This window comes from Archocentrus centrarchus (genome assembly GCF_007364275.1).
Source record: "Archocentrus centrarchus isolate MPI-CPG fArcCen1 chromosome 18 unlocalized genomic scaffold, fArcCen1 scaffold_23_ctg1, whole genome shotgun sequence".
NCBI lineage: Eukaryota > Metazoa > Chordata > Actinopteri > Cichliformes > Cichlidae > Archocentrus > Archocentrus centrarchus.
The window spans coordinates 176,907-202,842 of record NW_022060145.1 but is presented as its reverse complement, the minus strand read 5'-3'; the positions used below and the strand labels follow the sequence as shown (position 1 = coordinate 202,842).

Sequence of the window (25,936 nt, the reverse complement as noted above, 5' to 3'; positions counted from 1 at the left end):
GATTCTCTAGTCATTCTCAAACAACTGCAGAAAAACACTGTAATTAACAGGCCTACTACTGAAGACTGATTCATGTTCAAGATTATTTCATATTGAGCCACTGTGTATCTGCTGGTATTTGAAACTGGCTTTAACTCCCCCAGTTGTTCTGACATGATAACTAATCAATAGGGAGAGGCAACACATAGGGATTCATTGCTGTTAAACAGCTTTATACACAGATCCAACCATCCATCCATTCTCTTCCACTTATCCTTGTCAGGGTCAAGAATAAATACTATACCTTTAAAACTGCCTGTCACTATTGCAAATTAAAGAAACCTCAGATGGAATATGTTGTTTAGATGGATTTTGTTGGTCAATCCGAAAACTTTCAGAAACACTTTTTAATGAAGCGTCAGTTTGGCTTCATGCATGACAACATGTAGTGTGACTTAACGCCCTGAATGATGCCTCGTGACTTTAAAAACATTGATGGCCAAAACATAATGCAAATACTTATACAAATAGTGATAGTCATTTTTGGTGGTATGTTTACATTATTTGTCCAGCCAGCCCCACCCTGTACAATATTTCAGCTTTCTACTTATCTCTTGGTGTATAAAGCTGGTTTGACTGCAACAGCAAGTGTTACCAGCCCATGGAAATGTATTAATTATCAGGTCAGATCAACTGGGGGAAGGTAAACTATTTTTTAGATGCTACTGGTGAAGATATATATCAACACGTTTAATGCTACAGAAATGCATGCCCTCGGGGGATGAATCCTTGCTTTTTTGCTGATCTCCTGACTTTTCAGCTAGCTATATCAGATAGGTAACATTTTCATGTATCCCATAAAATATCATAACATCTCCTAGGCTTGGCTTTCCATTCTTGCACCATCCAAAAGTCTACATATAATGTTCTGAGTGAAATTTGTGACATTTCTTGAAATTTGATGCAGACTTTAATTGTTCTCTGATAATGAATCTTAATGAATTTAGTAAGATGACAATGCCCACTCAGGACAACCAACAGGACAAAAAAAAAAAGTATCTAAAGTAGTGGTGGGTGGATCGATCCAAATATCGACAATATCGATAACAACGTTGGTATTGATATTGATCGATACCAGTATAATGAGATCGATACTTTAGCTTCAGTTTCTCTCCTGTATGCAGTGCTGCGGTTTCATCAAAGATGACTGTTTAAGTGCCGCTCCTGTCACAGCACAGAGCACATTGCTCCTCCCCTCCCCACAGTGTTTTGACGTTATACCGTCATATGACACGTAACATATTTACTAGCCGTCTCACTTCTGGCCCTGCCCCCTACTTCTGGCCCACGTTTTGATTTGCTTTCCCCTCCAATTAAGAAGAATTAGCGAAATGTCAAAAATGTAACTTAAAGGGCCAAATTGTCTTACATTTTTGACATCAAATTGTGGGCCGGAAGTAGGGGGAGGGACCGGAAGTGTAAATGTTGTATAACATTGTGGAGTGATAATTTTGTACAGCTTGTTTATTTAAGAAAAAAATCCAGAAAATTATTGAATGAAGGGATATTTTTTATTACAATTTTGTATTATACTTTATTACATTTTTGTTTTACACTCTACCTGAAAAAAAAGTTTTAATTTGTTCGTGAGTGATCATTTTGTAGACTTTATTTAAGAAAAAATCCAGACATCACGATATATGGGGAAAACTGTTTCATAACTGTTCTAATGTTTCAGAACAAAAACTTTTATTTTGATCAAGTATTTTCTATTTACCTATAAACCTTGCCTAGTTCTATCCTGGGTTTAAACTCATTAATGATCCAAAGAAAAAAAAAACCCACAAAACTCTTAAACTTCATGAAAATTCTTCATAATTATTAAAAAGTATTGGTATCAGTATCGGCGATACTGGCCCTGTATTTACTTGGTATACAGTGGGTGCAGTATCGCACACCACTAATCTAAAACAGGCGGCAACCAGTTAAAAAGAACTGAAAAGCCCACATGGAAGTGGCAAAACTGCTGTGACTTTAGGTGCTGCTTGACGCTGACTCCAAAACGGAGTCAATCCCTTAAGACGTCCATGTTAAAATGGCCAACTTTACAAATTAAGTCATATTTACAGCCTGGTACAAAAATACGTATGGCCTCCATGGATAGTGTCCCCACCTTATAACAACTCTGAGAAGGATATATTTTTTTTAAAACTCTTCCACCTAGATAACTGAGTTAGAAGATTGACATTTCTCTTGACATAGGCAGCTGAAACCAATCGATGTCTGCTAAGCCTCATATTGTGTGTGTGCTATTGGTACGTTCTGGGGAATTTTTAATAGATTATCTGAATAAAAATATGGCTTGAAGATTAATATTATGAAAAGAAGTTTAGACTTCAATTTTGACAAGTGAAATTCTAATATTTTATTAGTCCATTAGCACTAAATACCTCATATGTGTCTGAACATTGCACCCATAGAGTTTATGAATGCAGCTTGCTAACCAAGCAAACTAGCATTAGCAGAGAACTTCGTGATCCTCTTCATCCTTATAAGGTAACTTCTGGTTTCAAATAACCAGCATAGCACCTGTAAAACACTATTGTAGAAGCTTCTAAATGTGGAGTCCAAAGGCACAATAGTGTTGGGTACAGTCAAGTTACATTTTTCTGAATAATGTAACACACTATGATACTAAATTCAGTAATCACATTACAGGGAGAATTCTGTTATTAATTGGATTACAAATGTCCTTCAGTTAAATGCATGCAGGCAGATAAAAAGAAAGAAATAATCAAACAAACATACCTTTTTCTTCATGTGCATGTGCACTACAATCAGCTGATTTTAGTTCATGTGCCAAGAGGAGGTGGAGTGGTCTACATCTTTTGACACTTGCCCTAACTTTGAGCAGTTGAGATAATGTCAATAGCCCAACAGTCACCTACTGTATCTGCAACTGAGTTATTAGTTTCTTACTGCTTCTAAAGCTTCAGAGTTATCTCAATAACCTTTTAACCAGATATCTGACAATACTTTAACTCACCATTAAGTGATGCTCCACTGCTACAAGCTGTTTAAGCAGTCAGGAGAAATGAGGATTCAATGTAGCAATGCTGAAGATTTCCCTAGACATAAGACCTAGTCCTAGGCCCAGATTTGACACTGAAATTGTAATATTGACTAGATTTTGCAAAACTCCAGCTCATTAGAATTAAATTAATTTTGTGCTCAGCCAAAATAATCACTGAGATGTGGGCCTATGGAGCCATGATGCAAAAAAATACACTTAAAACCTTAATAATCTCTCATATCTGTATCCATTGCAGTTTTTGGATGCATTAGCATTAGATGATAACTTAGGACCACACCATGTTGTCCAAATGGGGTCACTTTCTGGCTCCAAAACACAACATTGTGTCTCTCTCATTATATAATCTATGTCAATAAACTAGATATAATGCATACTTACAAGGTATTCACATCATGTTATACTCATGTGTGTACAGGGATATTACTGCATAAAGCACCCATAAAGCATGTTGTTTACATTTGAGGAATATTGCTAAGCAGTATGTATATCTTTAATATTGTTCAACAATGAGAATATCTTCTTCATTTCATTCATTAATGGTAGGTACAGTCAATCACAATCAATCAGGCATGAGAAAAGTAAAAGAGTAAAAGAGGTGAATGAAAAAGAAATTATGGGAACCCAGGTCTTTTGGAGCATAACTAAGGGATGGTTCAGGGTCACCTAATCCAAACTAAGAGCTGGTTCCATAGAAGAGGGGCCTGAAATCTCAAGGTTCTGCCTCCCATTCTACTCTTAAGCATCCTTGGAACCACAAGTAAGCCAGCAGTCAGAGCGACGTGCCCTATTGGGGTGATGCAGTAGTATGTGGTCTTTAAGGTAAGATGGAGTCTGATTATTCAAGGTCACATATGCAAGAAGAAGGATTTTAAATTCAAATCTGGATTTAACAGGGAGCCAATGAAGAGAAACCAATATAGGCGAAATATGCTCTCTCTTTCTAGTTCCTCTCAGTACCCTAGCTGCAGCATTTTGGATCAGCTGAAGGATTTTCAGGGAGTTTTTAGGACATCCTGAATTACAATAGTTCTGCCTAGAAGTAATAAATGCATGAATTAGCTTTTCAGCATCACTCTGAGACAGGATGTTTCTAATTTAGAGATATTGTGCAAATGCAAACAGTCCTACAAATTTGTTTAATGTACATTGAAGGACATATCTTGCTCAAAAATGACTCCAAGATTTCTCACAATGTTACTGGAGGCCAATGTAATGCCATCCAGAGTAAGTATCAGGTTAGACACTGTGTTTCTAAGATTCGTAGGGCCAAGTACAATAGCTTCAGTTTTATCTGAATTTAGAACAAATAAATTAGAGGTCATCCAAGCCTTTATGTCTTTAAGAAATTCCTGCAGTTTAAATAATTGATGTGTGTGATCTGGCTCCATGGATAGATGAAGCTGGGTCTCATCTGCAATGAAAATGTATGCAATGCTTTCTAATAATACTGCCTAAGGGAAGCATGTATGATGTAAATAGAATTGGTCCTAGCACAGAACCCTGTGGAACTCCATAATTAGCCTTAGTGTGTGAAGAAGACTCATTCACATGAACAAATTGGAGTCTATTAGATAAATATGATTCAAACCACTGCAGTGCAGTACCTTTAATACCTGTATCATCCTCTAATCTCCGTAATAAAATATTATGGTCAACAGTATCAAAAGCTGTGCTGAGGTCTAGCAGGACAAGCACAGATATCAAAGATAGTCCACTGTCAGAGGCCATAATTTGTAATCTCCACTAATGCTGTTCCTGTACTGTGATGAATTCTGAAAATTTTTTAATGATGGTTTAATTACTGCCACCTTAAAAGCCTGTGGTATGTATCTAATAATAAACAAAGATTTATCATATTTAAGACTGAAGTATTAATTAATGGTAGGACATCTTTGAGCAGTCTTGTAGGGATGTCTAATAAACATGTTGATGGTTTGGAGGAAATAACTATTGAAGTTAACTCAGAAGGATCATTCGGACAGAAAAGGTCTAAATAAATATCAGTAGTACTGAAAGTAAGTGTCTATTGACTGGAAATAAAAAACCTCATGGACAGATGCCCACAATGACGAATGGATGGACAGATGGATGGTCCGACATTTGAACATGTAAGGTAAAGAACACATATGGCAAATTTCATGGCTCTACTCCTTGTGGTTTTGGAGTCTATAGATAGGACAGTTAAAACCTCTTGAGCAGACACCTGGATGGATTGATGGACATATGAATATCATTTAGCTCATCTTAGAAGAGTATCTGTTCCTTAATCAGGACTGTGCAATAATCTCCACCGAAGGGTCCTTTAATGTTTCCCATGGAGTTTTAATTTTAGGCTACTGATTATTTGCTAAAAATTTTTGAAGCATTTCTCTCTACTGTGGATACAGTATACTAGATAAACCAATATTTATTATTTTCTGCTTTTGCATGATAATTGTAGTTTGGAGATCTGCTCTCTATATCTCTTAAACTGAATAAATGGTTAAAAATGGAGCAATACCACTACCATCTTCATTTCCAAGATCACAATCACTGTAATCAGGGTGACAGGGTGGTTAAGCAGTTTGTATGCAAGAGTGCAGATGTGTGTTCAAATGAGATGGTGAGTCAATTGTATATCAGTGATATTTAGTTCTGCAGCTGAAATAAGATAAACAGTGCACTAGTGACTATAACCTGCAAACTGTGCAGTGATGGAAAGCTGTTGTTTTGTAGTGTGCATTCTCACGGGGTGGCTGTAGCTCAGCCGGTCACCTACTAATCAGAAGGTTGGTGGATCCCTGGCTGGATGCAAAAGTATCTTTGGCAAGATATTGAACCCCACGTTGCTCTCTGATGCAACCGTTAGAGTATAAATGTGTGTGAATGTTAGATAGAAAGCACTTCGTCGTAGAAAGAAGTGCTTGTATGAATGTTGCCAGCTGAAGTAAACAGCAGACTGACAGCCTATACTCACAACTGATGAACAGTGGCCAGAGGTTTTGAGGTAACTTGGGTTATACTGTAATATACTGCAAAATATTTAATCAACACATATCGGTTTTTATTTCCAGATTTATAGCTAAGTGTTGATAGTTAAATTGTTAGTCAAATATGTCATAATACAGTTTGTACAATTTATTTATTTTTACACAAACAGTACTAGAAACACGCCGGGCCCGGCCATCATGAGGAAATGCAAAGAAGTCATTCATATGGGGTACAGTCTAAATGTAATTGTTTTGAGCTCAGACAAAGACAAAGCACTGCAGACTAATGCTGATGTTCAGGATTAGTGATCCCCAGAGAGGTGCAACTTGAAGCAAATCTCTTTCATCACAACATTCTTCCTCCAGTCTACAGCAGAGAATTGCCAGCAAGCAAAAAAAAAAAAATCGCTAGTCTAACCCACATTTAGGGTCCTACTTTGAAACTCCTTAAGAAAAGCATGGCACACAATGTGAGTGTGGTTAATTGGTTCACTCACAGGGGAGCAGTGGAGGCTCCGAGAGACAAAAGAAAAGGAGCAGGGGGAGAAAATGGGAAACGAAGAGAATGAAAAGTAGGAGAGTGGAGACATGAGGAGATGAAATCAAACAGACAAAAGAGGACAAAAGGGTTAAAGAAGAAGAGTAGGGGACAAAAATACTAGAATAGGATATGAGTAATGAAAGAAAAAGGTAAGGAAATTTAAGGAAAAGAAAAAAAGAGTATGGGACAAGGAAACAAGGATGTAAAATCAGGAAGAAAGAGGGAGGATTTAGTTCTGTGATGTTACTGAAGAAACAGTTGCGAGGGGAAAAACATGTTAAAGTTTTTCTTCAGTTGGTATAAGTGCACACTGATACCGCAGGTCCTGTAAATGTATATTTTGTATCAGTACACAGCAATGTGACCAGCACAAACAGAAATCCCACAACGATCAATCACAGCATTGATTAGGCCAAAGCTAAAAGAGCTGTTTTTTGCTTCTTCTTCCAGATTTTCCTCCCATGGTCCACAGTTTTGGACTCTTGGTTTTGTGTTTTTTTTGGCTCTAAACTCTGTTATTTAGCATTTTTGTTTTTTGATTACAATCTGAATTTTGATGTTTAGAGTTCTTAGTTTATAGCTTTCAGGGTTTTCTTTATTTTGGTAATCATAGTAATGCCTCTGTACTGTTTTTAGTTTGTTATTTTTGTATTCGTGTTTCTTTTAGTGTTTAGAGTTATATTTGAGTCTTCGTGTTTTTGTTTATTCCAGTCTTCCCTGCTATCCTCTTGTGTCAAGTCTTTGTGTTAGGTGTTTCCTTTCTAGTTGCTTCCTGCTTTATTTTGATAGTGATTTGCTTATTGTGCTTTCTTCCTTTGTCTCATTGTCCCTTATTAGTCTCACCTGTGTAGTCATATTACCCAGCTGGAAAACTAATAAGGGAACAGTTTTTTCTAGAACAAACTTTGTTGTTTGCATTTTTTCCACCAGTTTACGTAAAGGTATGCTTTCAATTCATTCTGTTGCCTTATGTGTTTGCATCTAGGTCCTCCTCCTGCAAATCTATGACAGTAGTAGATCTCAAGGGGAAAAAAATCATATTTGATGACTATACTTATATGGACTGGGTCATTTTGACAAAGTTTCAATGCAGTGAAACTTTTCATGAATGCAGGAGACTGGTAGATGACTTTGTGGAATGGTGCCAACTGAACCAAACTACTGCTCAACACATCCAAGACTAAGGAGATGGTAGTGGATTTCCATAGGTCTGGACCACCCCCCCACAGCCAGTCTCTATTGGGGGGTGGAGATGGTGAGGACCAAGAAGTACCTCGGTCTGCAGCTGGACCACAAACTGGACTGGTCAGTGTGCACAGACACACTGGACAAACTGCTCTCTATCATGGACAATGATAGTCACCCATTGCACACCACTACAATGAAACAGAGGAGTGTGTTCAGTGGAAGGCTGCTCTCACAGAACTGCTCAACTGACAGATTTAGGAAATAATTTGTTCCAAGAGCCAGACTCTTTAACACTTCACTTGGGGGACAATAACATACAGTCATCATTACATGTGTTGATATTTGGCACTCTATAAATCAGACACTTTATTACTGTATATTACTGCACTGCATTGTTTTCACATTTGCCTCTGCACATTTGTATATGTATATTGCACTACTGGACTTTTGTTTTACTTGTTTTCAGGGCACTAAGCCTCTGTACTGCTTAGTATAGTTTGTATAATAGCATAGTTTGTATAGTTAGTATTTTTTGTACAATTTATACTTCCATTGTTTGTATTCTATATGTTGTGCATAATTAAGCTGCTGGATGCCCTAATTTCTTCCGGGATCAGCTAAGTATCTATCTATCTATCTATCTATCTGTCTGTCTGTCTGTCTGTCTGTCCGTCCGTCCGTCCGTCCGTCTGTCCGTCCATCTATCTATCCATCTATCTAACTAACTAATACACCATGGGTAATGCTGGAAGTCAAAGCCATCCTTAACAGGAAGAAGGCCGCCTTCAGGAGCAGGGACAGGGAGGTCAAACGTGTGAGGAAAGCGAAGGACAGCTACAGGAAAAAGGTGGAGCAGATGCTGAAGGAGAACAACATGAGGGAGGTCTGGGTAGGTGTGAAAACCATCACAGGCCACAAAACAAAGACCAGAGCTGTGGGGGGGACAGTGGAGAGGAGGAATGAACTGAACAACTTTTTTAACCGGTTCAATCAGCCCATGACACCCCCCCCCTCACTGCTGCCATCTCTCCTTCTTCCTTCAAAACACCTCCCTCCAGACAACACAAACAACACAGCATCCCTGCTCTCCTCCTCCTCCACCACCACAACACAGATGCCTCTAAGCATCATGCCACTTGGCTACACCTAGAAATTCTGTCCATAAAAATTATGAACAAAATTGGTGACAGAGGGCAGCCCTGACAAAGTCCAACACCCACAGGAAATGAGTCTGACTTATTGCTGGCAATACAGACCAAGCTCTCACTGCAGTTGTGCAGGGACTGAATGGACCGCAACAACGAGCCAGACTCTTCTTACTCCTGCAGCACCCCCCCACAGGATACCCCGAAGGACACGGTGAAATGCCTTCTCCAAGTCCACAAACACATGTAAAAGACTGGATGGGCAAACCCCAAGCACACTTGAATATCCTTGAGAGGATGAAGAACTGGTCCAGCGTTCTGCGACCAGGATGAAAACAGCACTTTTGAATCTGAGGTTCGACCAAAGTGGACAGACTCTCATTTGCAGACCCTGGCACAGACCTTACTGGGGAGGCTGAGGAGTGTGAACCCCCAATGGTTGGAGAACACCCTCCGGTGTCACTTCTTAAAGATGGGGAATCCCACCCTGGTCTGCCAATCCAGTGGCACCGCCCCAGATTTCCACACGACATTGCACAGACGTGTTGAACAAGACAGCCCTACAACATCCAAAGCCGTCAGGAACTCAGGGTGAATCTTGTCCACCCCAGGGGCCCTGCCACCAAGGAGTTGCTTAACTACAACAGTGACCTCACCCCCATTGATGTGAGTGTCATCACCCTCATCCCCAGACGCTGCTTCCACTGCAGAAGGCGTGTCAGTGGGATTAAGGAGGTCCTTGAAATAGTCCTTCCACCGCCTGGCTATAGCCTCAGTTGAAGTCATTACCGCCCCACCCGCACTATAGACCGTGTGAGCAGAACACCACTTTCTAGCTGGGCTAGCTACCTAATAAGTTTGTATTTTGTCCTTGTCCCTCTATGTTCTTTTATTTCTTTTCCTTTTCCTTTCACCCCTCAACTGATCACACTCATATTCCTGTTTCACTCCGAGGCTGGTTCCTATTAAAAGGACATTCCTCCACCTTTTCTACGGGCTTATTGTAGGTCATCATCCTATTGCTGGGGTTTTCTCTCTAATATTATAGATTATTTACTTTGTAATATAGCACATCTTGAGACTGCTGTTTGAGAATTTAATTAAATAAAATTGTGCAATTATCCTGACTTAAAACAAAGTAGAAGAGGAATTATTACAGATGTAATATTTCTGCTTCAATCTAAAATTATGAGCTTTCATCAACAAAAACTGAGATACCTGTAGAGTCACACAGAATAAATAAAAGCCCATTCCTTCCTTCATTAAAGGTCCATATAAAACAGCAGGCTGTATGGAAATGCCACACACTATCACCACACTGCAAGTTTAAACATACTTTGTGTATGTTTGTTTGAAGTCCCAGGTCAGGGGTTTAGCACCAGTGAGCTCAGCTATTATCTAGCCCAGTAAGAAGAGCTATGACATGTCTCTGTGTCTGCCCATTAGTTGTTTTTTCATCCAGCACTACTGGGTCACTACTATAGCAGCAAAAGCATGACCACAAGAGGAATTTACAAAAACACATAAAATCTTGTTTTATCTCAGAAGGCATTCAAACAAATAAATAACTGTATTCAACTGCTTCAGTTTCATAGGCCTAGTACTGAACATACTGGTTCACTGTCACACTGTAGCGGCTTACCTGGACATTTGAAAAGAACAGAGCCATTAAGAGTTATTAGTAACATCTATGCTTGTGGGCTACAGCTTTGTTCATAATTTACAACCCACAGTTTGTGAAAACTTTACTTTCCCTGTTAAAAGTACTCAGCTGTTCTCTACAATGGCAATAGTTTTTGCAAGGAAGTGCAAAGAAAATTGACTGCAGTGCCATCCACCTGATTTGCCAATAACTTAAACTTAACTTTTAAAGAAATCATGTTTCAAATGCAATTTCAGTAGATATTTTTATGTTTCTGTAAAAAGATATAAATAAAAGAGAGAGAGAGAGAATTAAAAGTTAAAACAATTATAAGCTCCTTATTATATTTTTCTTTTGTTTATACTACTTTTTGTGTTGTTTGTAACATACACTGAAACCAAGAATGAAAAATTTCATAAACTAGGGTTTACAGGGTCTCAAAATAGATAAAAAGCATGAACTTGTATCCATACAAGTTTGCCTTTGTAGCACAGAGTTCTCACTGCTACCTAACTGCAAGCATGGGACTAGAAAGTTCAATATTGCCTCTGGATGTAATGGTTAAAAATGCCTTGGGTTTCAAAAAATTTAATAGCACTAATTTTATAATAATAATAATAATAATAATAATAATAATAATTACATTTAAAGATTGGTTATTCTGAAAGCTAACACAGCAACTAAACAAATTACTGACCCATACTGACCAACATCACAGATAAAACACGTTGGCTCTTTTTTATACAAACACACAAGCTGTATATTCTCATGTATAATCTCCACATATGTTTCTCTCTCCTTCTTTTCCTGTTGCACAGGCAAAAACTTTCTGAAAATAGATCCAAGATCTTCATTCTTGACACAGGGCACTGAAGCACACACACTCACACCCTGGAGGCACAATGCCTCTGAGGGCAAAAAGCCACAGCACAATGCTGCACCTCCTTGTGACACACATTGCACAGGGAACCAGCATTCTGCAAACGTGTGACTAGTGACAAAAAACAATGAGACATTCGCTCACTAGCTCATTACTTAGAGGTTCCTGGGTTATAGCTAGTGCCAACGTTATTTTTCAGTGGGATGAAGTTTTTGAAATATTCTACAACAAAACACTGACTTAGACGTGTAACAGTTAGTATGGGTGTGCAGAAGTTAAAATATAAATAAAACTCACATGTCTATACTTAATTTGCAATATATAAGCAAACTAAAATAAAATTTTTATCTAACTGCCCACTACCACATAATTTGATCATAAACACAATGTTACCAGACATGGTAACCTCTCTGTTACAAGACAGGAGAAAAACTTCCCATAGTCACTCCACTGGCTGTTTACTAAGAAGTACTTCCAACGCATGAGTCTCATTAAAACCAAACCTATTCTTTTTTTTTTTTTTTTTTTTTTAGAAGTTTTTGTTTTTTAGTTTTACAAGTTTTGACAGGCATCCCCTGTTTTTACAGGGAAAAAGCTTGGCAGAGAAAGCAGCTAGTACTGTAGGCTAAACCTACAGCAGCCTAGCTTATAGAGCTACAAAGCTAGGCTAAGCAGCACTATGGCCGTGTCCAGATTCAGGGCTGCATCCTTCGAATGCCACATTTCTAGGCTGATTACATCACAGCAAGGCGACAAAGGCTACATTCTCGGAGACGTCCGTTCCTGCTGCTCTACCAGCTCACCTCGCCAGCTGTCAGCTGACTGGGCGGTCAAGGCTTTCCTGATTTTCATTTCAATTTGTCAAGGGTGGTGTTGTAAAAACACTTGGTTTTGAAACTGTGCAGAACTATGATTATGGGAATTTCCATCACGAGGTGAGCAATTTCCACCAGCCATAGTATATTTTGATGGGACAATTTTAATCAACTATTTATTAGGTTTTGGATTCTTCCTCTTTGATCTTGAGGATATCTTCAAGAGGTCAGTACATTAACAGTAGGAGAAAACTGTGTGAGAAACAGTATTGATTGGACCTCCACTCATGTAACCCATGGCAGTAATTAGCTGGAATTAACAAGTAATTCTCTGTTCCCTATTTGTCACTGTTAATTATTCCACTGCAGTGAAGGGGATCACTGCTGTCAATGTGTCCCACCTCAGGAAATACCTTACAAGACCTTGATATATTTCTAATCTAGTGTACCTCTGAACCTTCCTCCATCATGCATACAATTATCAACAAAAAATAAAGTGCGGTTGTATTTTTTGGAATTGAAAGAATGTAGACAGGTCTGAGGATTGAAGAACACTTTCTGTCAGGGTGAGTTTATCACACCAAGCCAGCTAAGAGAGGATTACTGAAACTCTGTTGTGTGCCAATATGGAATAGGCAGACAGTGTCAAATTCTACACTAAGGGTGTAAATGTGGTCTCTTCTAATAGTTCTTTTCACTCGTTTGTCTGAAATCTTGCAGGGAAGCACCTGGTTGTGGTCAGTTTATGGTGTAAATATGTTCTTTCCACTTGCAGATTATGGCCCCAATAGTGCTCAATGGAACTTTAATTAGGTTAGAAGTTCCTCTGTAACCAACCATCAGCATGTTTTGCAACAATAAGGTTACCCATCATGAGATGCTTGAAGCCTTGGTAATGAAACACATTCTTATAGCCCATCAGTTGGGACTGAACCAGCTGATATTATTTTGCACTAAGTGTCAGGACTGCTTTCTAATAACATGAATTTCATTTGGTGTCATGACTTTCCATATCCTTTTGCGCCTCCCTTTCTTCATGTGTTCAATACTTTTCCAAGTTTCAATTTCTCATTATTACACATAAAGTAATTTATGGACACCTATGGCTTGATTACTTTGTATGTGTGGATTGGATGGGTTGTTACTAACATCTGGTGAGAATTTCACATCAATAGCACTTTTATATATATATATATATATATATATATATATATATATATAGATATAGATATTAGGGGTGGGACTTTAACGCGTTAATTTCGATTAATTAATTAGGGGGAAATTAACAAATTAAAAATTTTAACGCATTTTAATCGCACTTTGCACCGGAACATTTCTCAGTGCACGAGTTCCAGGCATACAGATTATATCGACGCACGATGTCAAAAATTCAGGGGCCGCATCGTTCGAAGCACCCAGCCCATGTCCTTCGCATGGAAAATGACTCTAGTAGGATGCAAGAATGAAATAATAATATATAATATATATATATATATTTATTTAGAAAATTGGTGATGTGTTCAGTACTTTTACCCACTGTACTTTGTCCCAACTTATTTTGTAAAATTGTATTCTCACACCAACAAGATGACTCCCAAAGAGCTTTAAACTGAAAACTTGGCATATCTTGGCATGGTATATATGGTGTCCTTAAAACATTTTGAGTAAACTGGATGAGTAGAGGGTAAAAGAAGAAGTGGCAGACCTGTCAAGAAGCCATTCTTAAGGAAGTGAAACAATGTGAAAAGGCAGAGGTATGCCAATTTAAAAAAAAAAAAGAAAATTGTTGCACCTATGTTGCATTTTTGTAGCAAGATATAAAGAAATGCAGGTTGGAATGTGACTTTTGCACAGTACTGTAGGCCTATGGCAGGGCCAAGCAGCACACTAACATTACTTTACATTCAGGACAACATAAGGAAGCAATTCAGAACAGCTCAGTAACAGGATTATGATCTGGAGAATATAAGGGCATTATTAGAAAGATAGTATTGGCACCATTAGTTAACCCAATAAAAAGAAACCATCCCAAAACATATTTTCCTATTCCAACAACACACTCAATCATCAAAACACACGGCCAACATTTCAAGCTTCCCTCTGTCTGGGTTGTACATATTGTACTTGTTTTCAGACACTCCCTCTGCAGAGACTGATGACCACATCTCTTTGTAATACACTTTTTGCTAGATAAGCACATTGAAATATATAAGTACCTCTCTAACAGATAAAGCTGTTTATCAGGATCAAACTGATCCAGCATGTGGAGACCAGCTGTCAGCATATACAGGTAGAGATCTGGGCCCTATTCCAGAAAGCAGACTTAGCTAAAAACTCTGGGCTTGTTAACCCTAAAATGAGGGAAACTCAGGTTTACTGTTCCAGAAAGAGAGTTAACATCAACTGTGAGCCAACTACCAGGGTAACAGACTCTGTGAACCTAACCTGCTCGCTGGCAGGTTTTCTTCAACAAACTGAGGTTTGACTCCTGCCCTCGTGCTGCACCTGGACCACTTGTCTGACCCTTCAATTCATTTCTGCATTCATAAAGTCAATGTCAAAGTGATCAGAGGAGTGAATTAATTTGCAGACATTTATATTTTTACAAGCACTGACTTTAAGCTAGACAAGCTAGACATTAATTTGTTATTTCTTTTACATAACATCAGCGCTTTTATGGTCATTCATTTGTCAGTAGGATATGAGGCTAGAGATGAAGCAGAGATTATGTCATGGATTTATAATCAGCCCAACTGCAGCTGCTGACTGTCAGTTTCTCTGAAACCTTTGCTATATGTTGCTGTATCATTCCTATTTAAATCAAACTGGGCTGTATGAAGCTTTAGATGCAGAACCCACTGATCAAGGATTGATCGTTTGTCATATTGTAAAAGGTCACACAGGTGGAAAAATGTTTGGATTTTGAACATGATTTGAATGTTTAAGTGAAGATGAGGCTGAAATAATTTTTAAAACTTTAAAATTGTTTGCTAAATCTTTTTAAAGTGATTTAAATGCTATCAACATTTTGAAAGTGAGGATGTCTGAAATTCAGAGTATAAATCTCGACAAATCTCGTAAGGGATCAGAAAAACATGTCTGAGTCCACCTGCACAGCAGAAGGGACCCAAAGCAGATCAGGATCATGGATTCAGACCAGATAAGGCCCAGATCCAGTTCAGGCTACAGTTATTGTCCAGCTCATCTTGTCCAGATCTGTTCATAATGGCTTAATTTTTCCCATCAAGATCTGCGTTCTTTATTCAAAGTGGCTCATCCTCCCAAAACTGTACTGAAATATTTAAAATTTATAAAGCTGAGACATTTCTTATGTTTGCCTTTACTGATTTACCTTTACATTATGTACATCGTATAAAGCGCTTTGAGTGCTCAGGTAGAGTAGAAAAGTGTTAAGACTAGAACTAGGGGTGGGACTCGATTAAAAAAATTTATCTAATTAATTAGGAGCTTTGTAATTAATTAATCGAAATTAATCGCATTTTAATCGCATTTCAATATTTGACATGAGAAATATTAATTTAAGTTTGGTTGATGAATGAATCAATATACATGAGCTTAAACTTCAAAATTTTGTTTATTTTCCAACCAGTCTACTACACAGACCAATGAAGGGTGGAAGTGCTCCTGTGATAAGCAAACTCCTGAAATTAAAGTTAAGCATCATAACTGGATAGTTTTATTCAACATTAATGTCTCACTTAATATAGTTGGAAATTAATCATTCGCTCAGCTGTATTCCTTGATGTTGAAATGTGTTATGCTTGTTTTAACAGCTTATTTTGAATTAAAGACTTAAAATTAAACCACAAAAAGTTAAAGTCCCACCCCTAATAAGAACTAATCCCTTTACCATTACAGACTTGGAAAGCTGCCTTGCATTTTTTTTTAAGTTAAATGTGAACCTATGGGGCGCCCGGGTGGCTTAGTGGCAACCACATACATATGCCACGTTGCAGTGCGGGCCGCATAGGTTCGCTTTCTTGTTTAAAATGACAGGAGATTGAAGGGGATTCATGGGAAAACATGTTTGGAAGCAGTTTGAATGGAGTTTGTGAAGTTATTCATGAAATGACCAAAATGTGCTTCTCTCCCAGCCTGTTGCCAATTTGCCCGCGTGTCTTCCCCTGTATCATTTCCTGTCTCTCTCCACTGCCAATAAAAGCCACTGTGGCCAAAAAAAAAAAAAAAAGTGAAACTGACTGAACTTTGACCTTTAAAAGTAACTCCATGAAACATCTCTGCTGTGGCTGTCAGCTGTCATCTATCAGTGAAGCTGAGATCAGATCAGATTAGAAAGGGTTAAACTGGAAATGTTAAAGCATTTTTATCCAGTAATGGCAGAAATAATGAAAAATATTTAAGAAAAATACAAATGTGAGCATGCTATTCCATCAATAGATTAAATTTCTACTGAATAATTATTTAAACAAAGGAACTGTCAAACTGCAGCAAAAACAGTTTTTATTTAATAGAAAGTGACACGAGGACAGATCTGCCCCCACAGTCTGGGCTGTCTGGGTCACTAATATCACAGGTCCATCAAAAGTTTGTTTTTGAACTAAGAGTTTGCTGAACATGCTTCCTGGAACAGGGCCCTGAATGCCTAATCACACATCCTGCCAACATTCTTCATCAGTTAAAAGGTTACATTCATAAAAGGCATCTCAAAGAAAGGAGGCAAAGTCACAGAGAAATGCAACTCCAGGTTTGTTTCTTTCTCCAGCAGGTTACAATGGTGTGCTGTCTCAAAACTCAAGACATACTGCAGCACTCTCATTAGTGCTTCCAAATGCAAAGGTCTTGTCAGTGAACCTGAGAACCATCCATTTTTCTCCCTTGAAGAACTCAGTCTCTTTCCTTACTAATACTAACAATGATCCTGGCTTGTTTATCTACCACTATCTACAGAAAATAGTTAAATAAACAATTTTTTTAAGCAGCTGGTGTCACAGAATTAGACGTAATGGTTGGATTTTATAATTCTGTGCAAGCTATGACACATTACTGAAAATGGAGCCTTTTTTTTCTGGTAAAATTGTTAATTCTGAAAAATGTATTTGACATTCTCAGCTACAAGTATGTCCAAAGCAGAATTACAAGCACTTACCTTCTTACGTATTTATCACTTAAATCACAGAACATAAATGTATCATTTTGCCAAAAAGGACCGTTAGCATGCTAGTCATCAAAAAGCCTGTGGAAACATTAGTTACCAATTCAGATCAGAAGTCTGATGTCCAACAGCTGTCAAATCTCAATGTGAGACCTTTGGTACTCATTTTCCATCATGGTCAAAATAATAATTATTTATACTGGCCCCTGGTGTAGCTCCTCACTTCACCAAGCGTCTTAAATGAACCATTTTAGCTTCTATCTTTTAAGGACCAGTTTCACTCTGCGCCAACTTTCTTCTGACCCCCCACCCCCACCCCACTAATGTTGCTAGTGTCAGGCTGATCGCAGTATTTCAGATACTGCTTATCCTGGGATTTTCCCACACGACCATCTCTAGAGTTTATAGAGAATGGTCCGAAAAGAGAAAATATCCAGTTATCAACCTTGGCCAGAGGTCAGTTGAGAGTAGTCAGATTGCTTAAAGCTAATAGGAAGCCACTCAAATAACCACTCATGGCAACTGAGGTATGCACAAGAGCATCTCTGAACACACAGCATACCATAAAGCAGATGGGCTACATCAGCATAATACGGCCCCAGGTGCTACTCCTGTCAGCTATGAAGAAGAAACTGAGGCTACAATTCACATGGGCTCACAAAACTAGACAGAAGAAGATTGGAAAAATGTTGCCTTCTGCTGCACCATTTGGATGCTAGGCTCAGAATTTGGAGTGAAAGCATGAATCCTTCCTGCCTTGTATCAGTGGTTAATGCTGGGAGAGATGGTTTAATTCTCTGGAGGACATTTTCTAGGTCCATTTTTGGACCCTTAGTACCAGCTGAGTTTGAACATCACTGCCTACCAGAGTATTGTTGCTGACCTTATCCATCCCTTTATGACCAGAGTGTACCTGTCTTCTGGTGGATGTGTAGCTGACAAATCTGCAGCAACTGCATGATTCATGTAAGTACATATATATACACATCATGTAAATATGGACCAAGACCTCTGAGGATTGTTTCAGCACCTTGTTGAATCTATGCCATGAAGAATTAAGGCAGCTGTGAATGCAAAAGAGAGTCCAACCTGTAGGGCTGTGCAATTAATTGAATTTTGATTTCAATTTTGATTTTTGCTCCAAACTATCACAAAAACAGTGTAATTGACAAAAAACGATTATTGTTCAAATTATTTTGTCACATTATGCAATGCAAGTATACTCTTAGCCCTCACATATTCTGGAGCGTTGAGTCTTTGTGAGGCCTAGAACGTAAACTACAGAAGTGGCCACCGATGTTGGCGGCACATAGGCTTGTGCAGGTGCGTTATGTGTTAATTACCATTGATCATTGTGTGGGAAATCTACACTGTAACCCGACATGAAGGGACAAATATGTTCACACCCAAAAAAAAAAACTGACCCAGATGGGAAAAGAGTGGCATTTTATTTGTTTCTGTCGGCCACAGCACATATCAAACACCGGGACACAACAGAAAGGTAATTAAAACAGATTTGCTGCACGGTGGTATCTGAATCATCCGCAACACAGACACTGCAGCGTTGCCAGTATAACCTGTATAACCAGTATTTGCTGTGTCAGCCTGAATAGTTCTGATTTAGTCTTAAGCTGAACATGTTTTCTGTTTGCTCTGGGCTATGATGTGCCAGCCTGACTGGAATCAGGGGCACAGAATTAGGTAGGGACAGTAGAGACACGTTCCTAATATCAAATAATGTCCATTATGATCGTGGGATGGTAGGGATATGTCTCTACCAATATTTGCTCCATGGGTGTAATAAGCATCACCCCAAACCCCTGTTCATCATCAAAAACCCTGAAAACTGATTTGACTCATGTCCCTACCAATGTTAATAACAAACATTCTGAATACATGTACAGGATCTGTCAATATGTTGTGGCAGCGCACTAAAATGTGAGCAAATTTACTTGTTCTAAGTAAGTTGGTCCTATTTTTTCCTAGCATTATTAGTAGTGGTAACTGGCATTAATTTCTATTTATTTATCTATTTATTTATTATCTGTGTTTACTTTATAATGTATTTATTTACATTGCAATTTATTTATATATTTTTAATATTTGATTCATATTTTTATATTTGATTTATATATTCTGTATTTTATTTTTAATTTAGTATTTATTTTCAAGAGATTGTCAAAACGCACTAGATTTCAAGGTATTCACTGTTTCTTAAATGCAGTAAATTCAGTGTGTTTGCAAAATCAATGAGCACTCATGATAGTGAAAATAACTGTGATTATGACTTTTTCCATAATCGAGCAGCTCTACCAAACTGGTAATAGCATGGTATACTTAATAAAATGTCAGGTCCCTGTATATGTACAGACGTGGACAAAACTGTTGGTACCCTTCTGTTAAAGAAAGAAAAGAAACACAATTGTCACTAAAATAACTTGAAACTGACAAAAGTGATAACAAATAAAAGTTTACTGAAAATTAATTTAATGAAATTCAGATATTGCTTTTCAGTTGTGGTTCAACAGAACTATTTTAAAAAACAAACAGGGATCGCTCAGAGGTTGAGCAGGTGACCACATACATATACCGCGTAGCAGTGCGGGCGGCGCAGGCTCAAATCCCAGCCTGTCGCCAACTCCCACGTGTCCTCCCCCGTATCACTCCCACCAATCTCCTGTCACTCTCCACTGTTAATAAAAGCTGCTGTGGCCAAAAAAAATAAAATAATGAAACTGGCCTAGACAAAAATGATAGCAACCCTAACTTAATATTTTGTTGTGTGATGACTCAGCAAGCAGACGGACTCAAAACACGGGACTTGTGACTAAAAGTTCAAAGTTTTATTTACAATCCAGATATTCAATGATTGAACAGGGTAAGCTTTCCATAGGGTGCGGTCTGAAACCACAGATTGGGGGATTTCCATAAACAGCCACTCTCTCACACAAAGGCAGGGGTCCAAGCCACACAGAACAGGTAGGTCCAAACAAACATCTCACACTCTCTCCACTCTCAGCTCCTCTCTCTGGGAACACCAGGGAAATCTGCACAGGTAAAACACACAGGTAAGAAGACAGGTAGTTCGCCAAAGAGGAATTCAGACAGGTATGTTTAAGAGCCAATATCACTAACATGAGTAACACAACAATCCAGCATTGACTCGAGGTCACTCCTCTGTTTAAGTAGCAGTCAAATGAGCTGATTGCACACAGGTGTGTTCAGCAGTGGAGTGGGAACCCAGTAAGATCCGCCCACTGAAACACAAAGGTGTTAACCACACCTTTGTGTTTCAATGCACACACAGAGACAGGGGAGAGAAAGAGAGAGCAACAAAAACAGAGAAAGAAAGAATACATCAGTCAGGCTGGTTGGTGGACCATGATCTGTTTAACCTTTCGAGGCAATCACTGATTTCAAGCAATTTCTGTAACTCTCAATGAGACTTGTGCATCTATCGATGGATATTTTGGCCCACTCCTCATTAACAAAACTGCTCCAGCTGTCTCAGGTTTGAAGGGTGCCTTCTCCAGACTGCATGTTTCAGCTCCTTCCACAGATATTCAATAGGAAATAGACCAGGGCTCATAGAAGGCTGAATAGTCAAGTGTTTTGCTCTACACCATTCCTGGGTGTTTTTAGCTGTGTGTTTTGGCTAATCCTGTTAGAGGAACCATGACCTGCAACTGAGACAAAGCTTTCTGACACTGGGCAGCACATTTTTCTCCAGAATGTCTTGACAGTCTTGAAATTTCATTGTACCCTGCACAGATTCAAGGCACCCTGTGATAGATGCATCAAAGCAGCCCCAGATAATAAATGAGCCTCCTCTGTGTTTCACAGTAGGTACAGTGCTCTTTTCTTTGTATGCTTCATTTTTGCATCTGTGAACATAGAGCTGATGTGACTTTCCAAAAAACTCTGGTTTTGTCTCATCTGTCGAAAGGACATTCTCCAAGAATCATGGCTTATCAATAGGCATTTTGGCACATTTCAGTCTAGCTTTTTTATTATTTGTTTTCAATAGTGGTGTCCTCCTCTGCTGTATTCCATTAAGTCCACATTGGCTCAACATCGATGGACAATCTGACACTGATGTACCTTGACCTTGGAGTTCACCTCTAATCTCCTTGGAAGTTGTTCTGGGCTCTTTGGTTACCATTCCTATTATCCATCTCTTCAGTTTGGCATCAGTTTTCCTCTTGCAGCCAAGTCCAGAGAGGGTGGCGACAGTCAGGTGGACATTAAACTTTTGTGCAGGACCAATATATGCAGCTGTAGTTACAGGAACATCAAGCTGCTTGGAGATGGTCTTATAGCCTTTACCTTGAAATGCCTTTCAATAGTTCTTTCTAATCTCCTGAGAGAGCTCTCTCTTTAGAAGACACATGTGGCCCGTGTTCAGTGTGGTACACACCATGATACCAAACAGCACAGTGACTACTTTTTACCCTTTAGGCAGACTGACTGATTACAAGTTAGAAGACACCTGCAATGCTAATTACAAGACACACCCTAGTTTAACATGTCCCTGTTGTCAACTTATTTCCAGTCTTTTCTAGGGGTACTATCACATTTTTGTCCAGGACAGTTTCATTAGTTTGGTTTTTAAAATAGTCTGTTGAACCACAGTTAAAATTTAATGTCTCATTGTGGGTTTTTCTTTCTTTAACAGAAGGGTACCAACAATTTTGTCCACGTATATATATATATATATATATATATATATATATATATATATATATATATATATATATATATATATATATATATGGATCCTGGAATGCCTAGAACTATACAAGATCAACAGGACCCTAAGAGCCTTCATCAAGAACTCAGTGGGAATGTGGAGAATAACACTAGAGGCCAACTTCAAGCCAATTGCACAAGTCACCATCAAGTGTGGGATGTACCAAAGAGATGCTCTGCCCCCACTGCTGTTCTGCATAGGCCTGAACCCCTCAGCCAGATCATTAACAAGATTGGCTATGCATACCGACTACAACCATCAGCCACCTCCTGTACATGGATGACATCCAGCTGTATGCCAGGAGTGAACAATATATTGATTCACTGATCCATACCACTAGGATCTACAGCAGTGAACGTCAGCTGGTGGCATGTGGGACACATGTGGCCTGTCAGAGTTTTCATCATGTGCTTAGTGAGTACCTCAGGCAGCAGAAACCCAAGAAAGAAGAGGAGAAAGAACAGGAACCATCATGGAAGAACAGGCCTCTGCACGGCATGTACCAGATAGACGAAGTGGCTGATATACAAAAATCCTACCAATGACTAGACAAAGCAGGACTGACAGACAGCACAGAGGCACTAATCATGGCAGCACAGTAACAAACTCTGAGCACAAGATCAATAGAGGCTGGGGTCTACCACACAAGGTAAGACCCCAGGTGCAGGCTGTGCAGAGATGCCCCTGAAACAATCCAACACATAACAGCAGGGTGCAAGATACTAGCAGGCAGGGCATACATGAATGCCATAACCAAGTGGCTGGCATAGTACACAGGAAGTGATGGCAACATCAAGAAGAAAAAACACGAGAAGCTCGATAAATACCAAGGGCTCAGATAGGAGCTAGAAAAGATGTGGAAGGTGAAGGTAACAGGGTGGTAATAGGAACACTCGGGGCAATGGCCCCCAAACTGGCAGAGTGGCTCCAGGAGATTCCAGGAATGACATTTAATATATATATATATATATATACAGTTGTTTTAATAATATTGAATAAAAGCAAATCTTTTTACTTTTATATTCCTGGAAACAACACAGTTTCACACCAGTTTGGGTTATAGTCATGAAATCTGAGCTGTTCATTTGTGGTTATGGACACAAGCCATAAGTCACTGCCCTTTCATCAAAGACAAACTGTTTCTACTTTCTTTTGTTTCATTTTTACACTTAAATTACTTTTCACTCGCTGTTTTGTTACATTTATATACTAAACTACTGGGATAGGAAAAGACCATAGTTTAACTAGACCCTTTCATATTAACAATATGTCTGAAAGCTCCATTTTCTATGAAAATTAAAAAAAAAAAAAAAAAACAGCAGAGTGTGGTGCAGATGTAACCATCAACTGAAATATTAATGCCAGCTCAACATTAGGTTTCTTTATTTACAGGTCACAATGATAATTTGTGTTATTCCTGAGGTATAACACATCTACCCTTAAGCAAATGTTTGTGTTAATGGCATTTTATTTACCACCACACCCCATGCTGAGAAGGGTTCTTATTATTATCTATTAGGAACTTGTTATTGTAGAACTTGTGTTGCGAGTTTAGCGCTAGCATTTATTTGCACGAGTAAAACAGATCGGCACTTGCCTTAGTAGTTGACACTACACAAAGACTTCAAATAAAGGTCAGCTTTTTGTTACATTTTTTTCCCTCCTCAGGGACAAAGACAGCTGTGGCAGCACCTCACCAGAAGTCAGAGCTGCTGTAGACAAACAGCCATCTAGTGACTGCAGAGCCTCATGATGAAAAGAACCACCAAAGCCACTGTGGGTGTAACTGCATCCTAATTAGCTCAAATGATTAAATTTTTCATGACTAATTTGAAGCTTTTTCTCAATTTCAGCTTCTAGCCTTTATTGTAAATTTTGTTATCTAGGTGCGTTCTGGTGCGACTCTTGTAGCAGAGATTGGAAATGCACAAGTTGTGTTCTAACTGATTACAAATACACTTTGATCATACATTCCCCACCTGAGCATATAATATTGATTACACCAAAGATAAAAGAAAAATAGTATTAACTAGGCCATAGAAGGAAAAGACTCAGTATTGATCAACACAGCTAATTGGATTTCATGATGATTCTTTAAAAAAAAAATTACAGAAAATATTACTGGCTTGTTCCTAGTAACAATAATGCATTTCCATTTGCACAAGTAAAAAAGGCAGTGTGCCCTACAGTAAAATGGTCTTACCAGTGCTGCTCATAGTGCCAGTCAGATATCTTCTCCAGTCAGATGATGCACAGTAAACAAGTCACTATCCACATTAACAGTACATGGAGGATGCCAGCAGCCGCAAAACGCACAAGCATCTGTGGCAGCCAGCCGAATGAATGAGAGGGAGATGTTTACACGGGGGAGTGCAGCAGAGAGCCCGGCTGTGCCTGGCTGCGGACGCCGCACTCACCTCCACAAACAGCTGCACTGTGAGGACAATGTCCTGAACACACTGCAGAGCTGTCTGTACAGCAGACGGTGCAGGCTGGGTGTTGGCGCACGGTACAGAAATGCTAGAATCAAGCTAGAGAGAAGGAGAGATTGAGTAGTGTCCGGTGGATCTTTTCAAAATAAATATCAGTTTGACCCCCCCCCCCCCCGAGCCAGTAAAATTTCAACGACTTAAATAGTAATCAAATGGAAATATCACATAAATAATTATAAAAACTGAATATTCCTTAAGCACAATTGCATTCGTACCTGCATTGTCATGTACCTTTAAATGGCCAAGCAGTGGTTTTTCTGTTGCTGTTTCTTTCATATCTTTCTACAGGCGTTTAAGATTTTAATCGTACTGTTGATTGTAACTGACATGTTTATTAGCGCATGCAGGAACATGAAATATGCCCTTCCAGCCCTATAAGAAAATGAGTACTTTTACTTTACTAGGCCTGAAAATAACTGGCTTATAATTTTTTTTACTGGCAAAACTAAGCGTCCACGATCACTATAAAACCCATACTTTTTGTGTTGCAGCAGCCACAAGTGCTTATCAATGTAAATTTAAAAAAAAAAAAAAAAAAAAAAGGCGGCGGGGGGGGGGGGGGGGGGGGGGGGGGGGGGGGGGGGGGTGTCACCCCTGACTCAGCGATCGTGCAGGCGACCATATACAGGCCGCGTGGCGGTGCGGGTGGCGCAGGCTCGAGTCTCCACCAGTCGCCATCCACAGCGTGCCTTCCCACCGCGATCAAACATAACTGTAAAAGGCCAATAAATAAATAAATAAATAAAAAATAGAAAAAAAATATATATGAATGCTCTCGTAATCACAGTGTATTCTTAGCTGGATTTTCACGACAGTATAAAGTGATTATACTACTTTGATATTTGTCAAAGGTCTATTTAAACACATCAACTCTTCTTATTTGTAATTGGTAACAAGTAAAAAAAAAAAAACGCTTAAAGCAGTCCTTTAAACCTCATCATCATTTTGACTGAAAACTGTAGTAATATTGTCAGAACATTCCAGGCCAAGTTCAAATAAAAGGAATAAAAATCAAAAATGAAATGTGGAACATCTTTTATCATTACTGCAAATTGGGAAAAGGCTTTGAATGTAATTTTGTCAAAAACTGAAATAGTGGCGTTGGTATAGCTACATATTATACTCTGCCATTAAGTAAACTGCAAAATAAAACAAAATGCATGAATTGTATGAAGGTACATCTACTAAAAATCCTACGTCGCTTTGTTCTCAAGTCATCATGTTCACGAATTTTTGTTCAAGAATTTTTTCTTCTTCCTGCTCCCTTTTCACTCATGTATAGCAAGTGTTGTAATAGAATGTTTGAT

General features: G+C 38.8%; 1 protein-coding gene across 1 annotated transcript in view; it reads right to left on the bottom strand.

Annotated features, from left to right (window-relative positions):
* The window catches only part of ablim2 (actin binding LIM protein family, member 2), a 128,023-nt gene extending 103,393 nt beyond the window's left edge, over positions 1-24,630 (bottom strand). The window contains exon 1 of the mRNA XM_030722549.1: positions 24,341-24,630. Within this exon, the coding sequence (XP_030578409.1) occupies positions 24,341-24,353 (13 nt within the window). The 5' untranslated portion in view covers positions 24,354-24,630. The remainder of the gene's footprint in view (positions 1-24,340) is intronic.
* Positions 24,631-25,936: the final 1,306 nt, after the last annotated feature.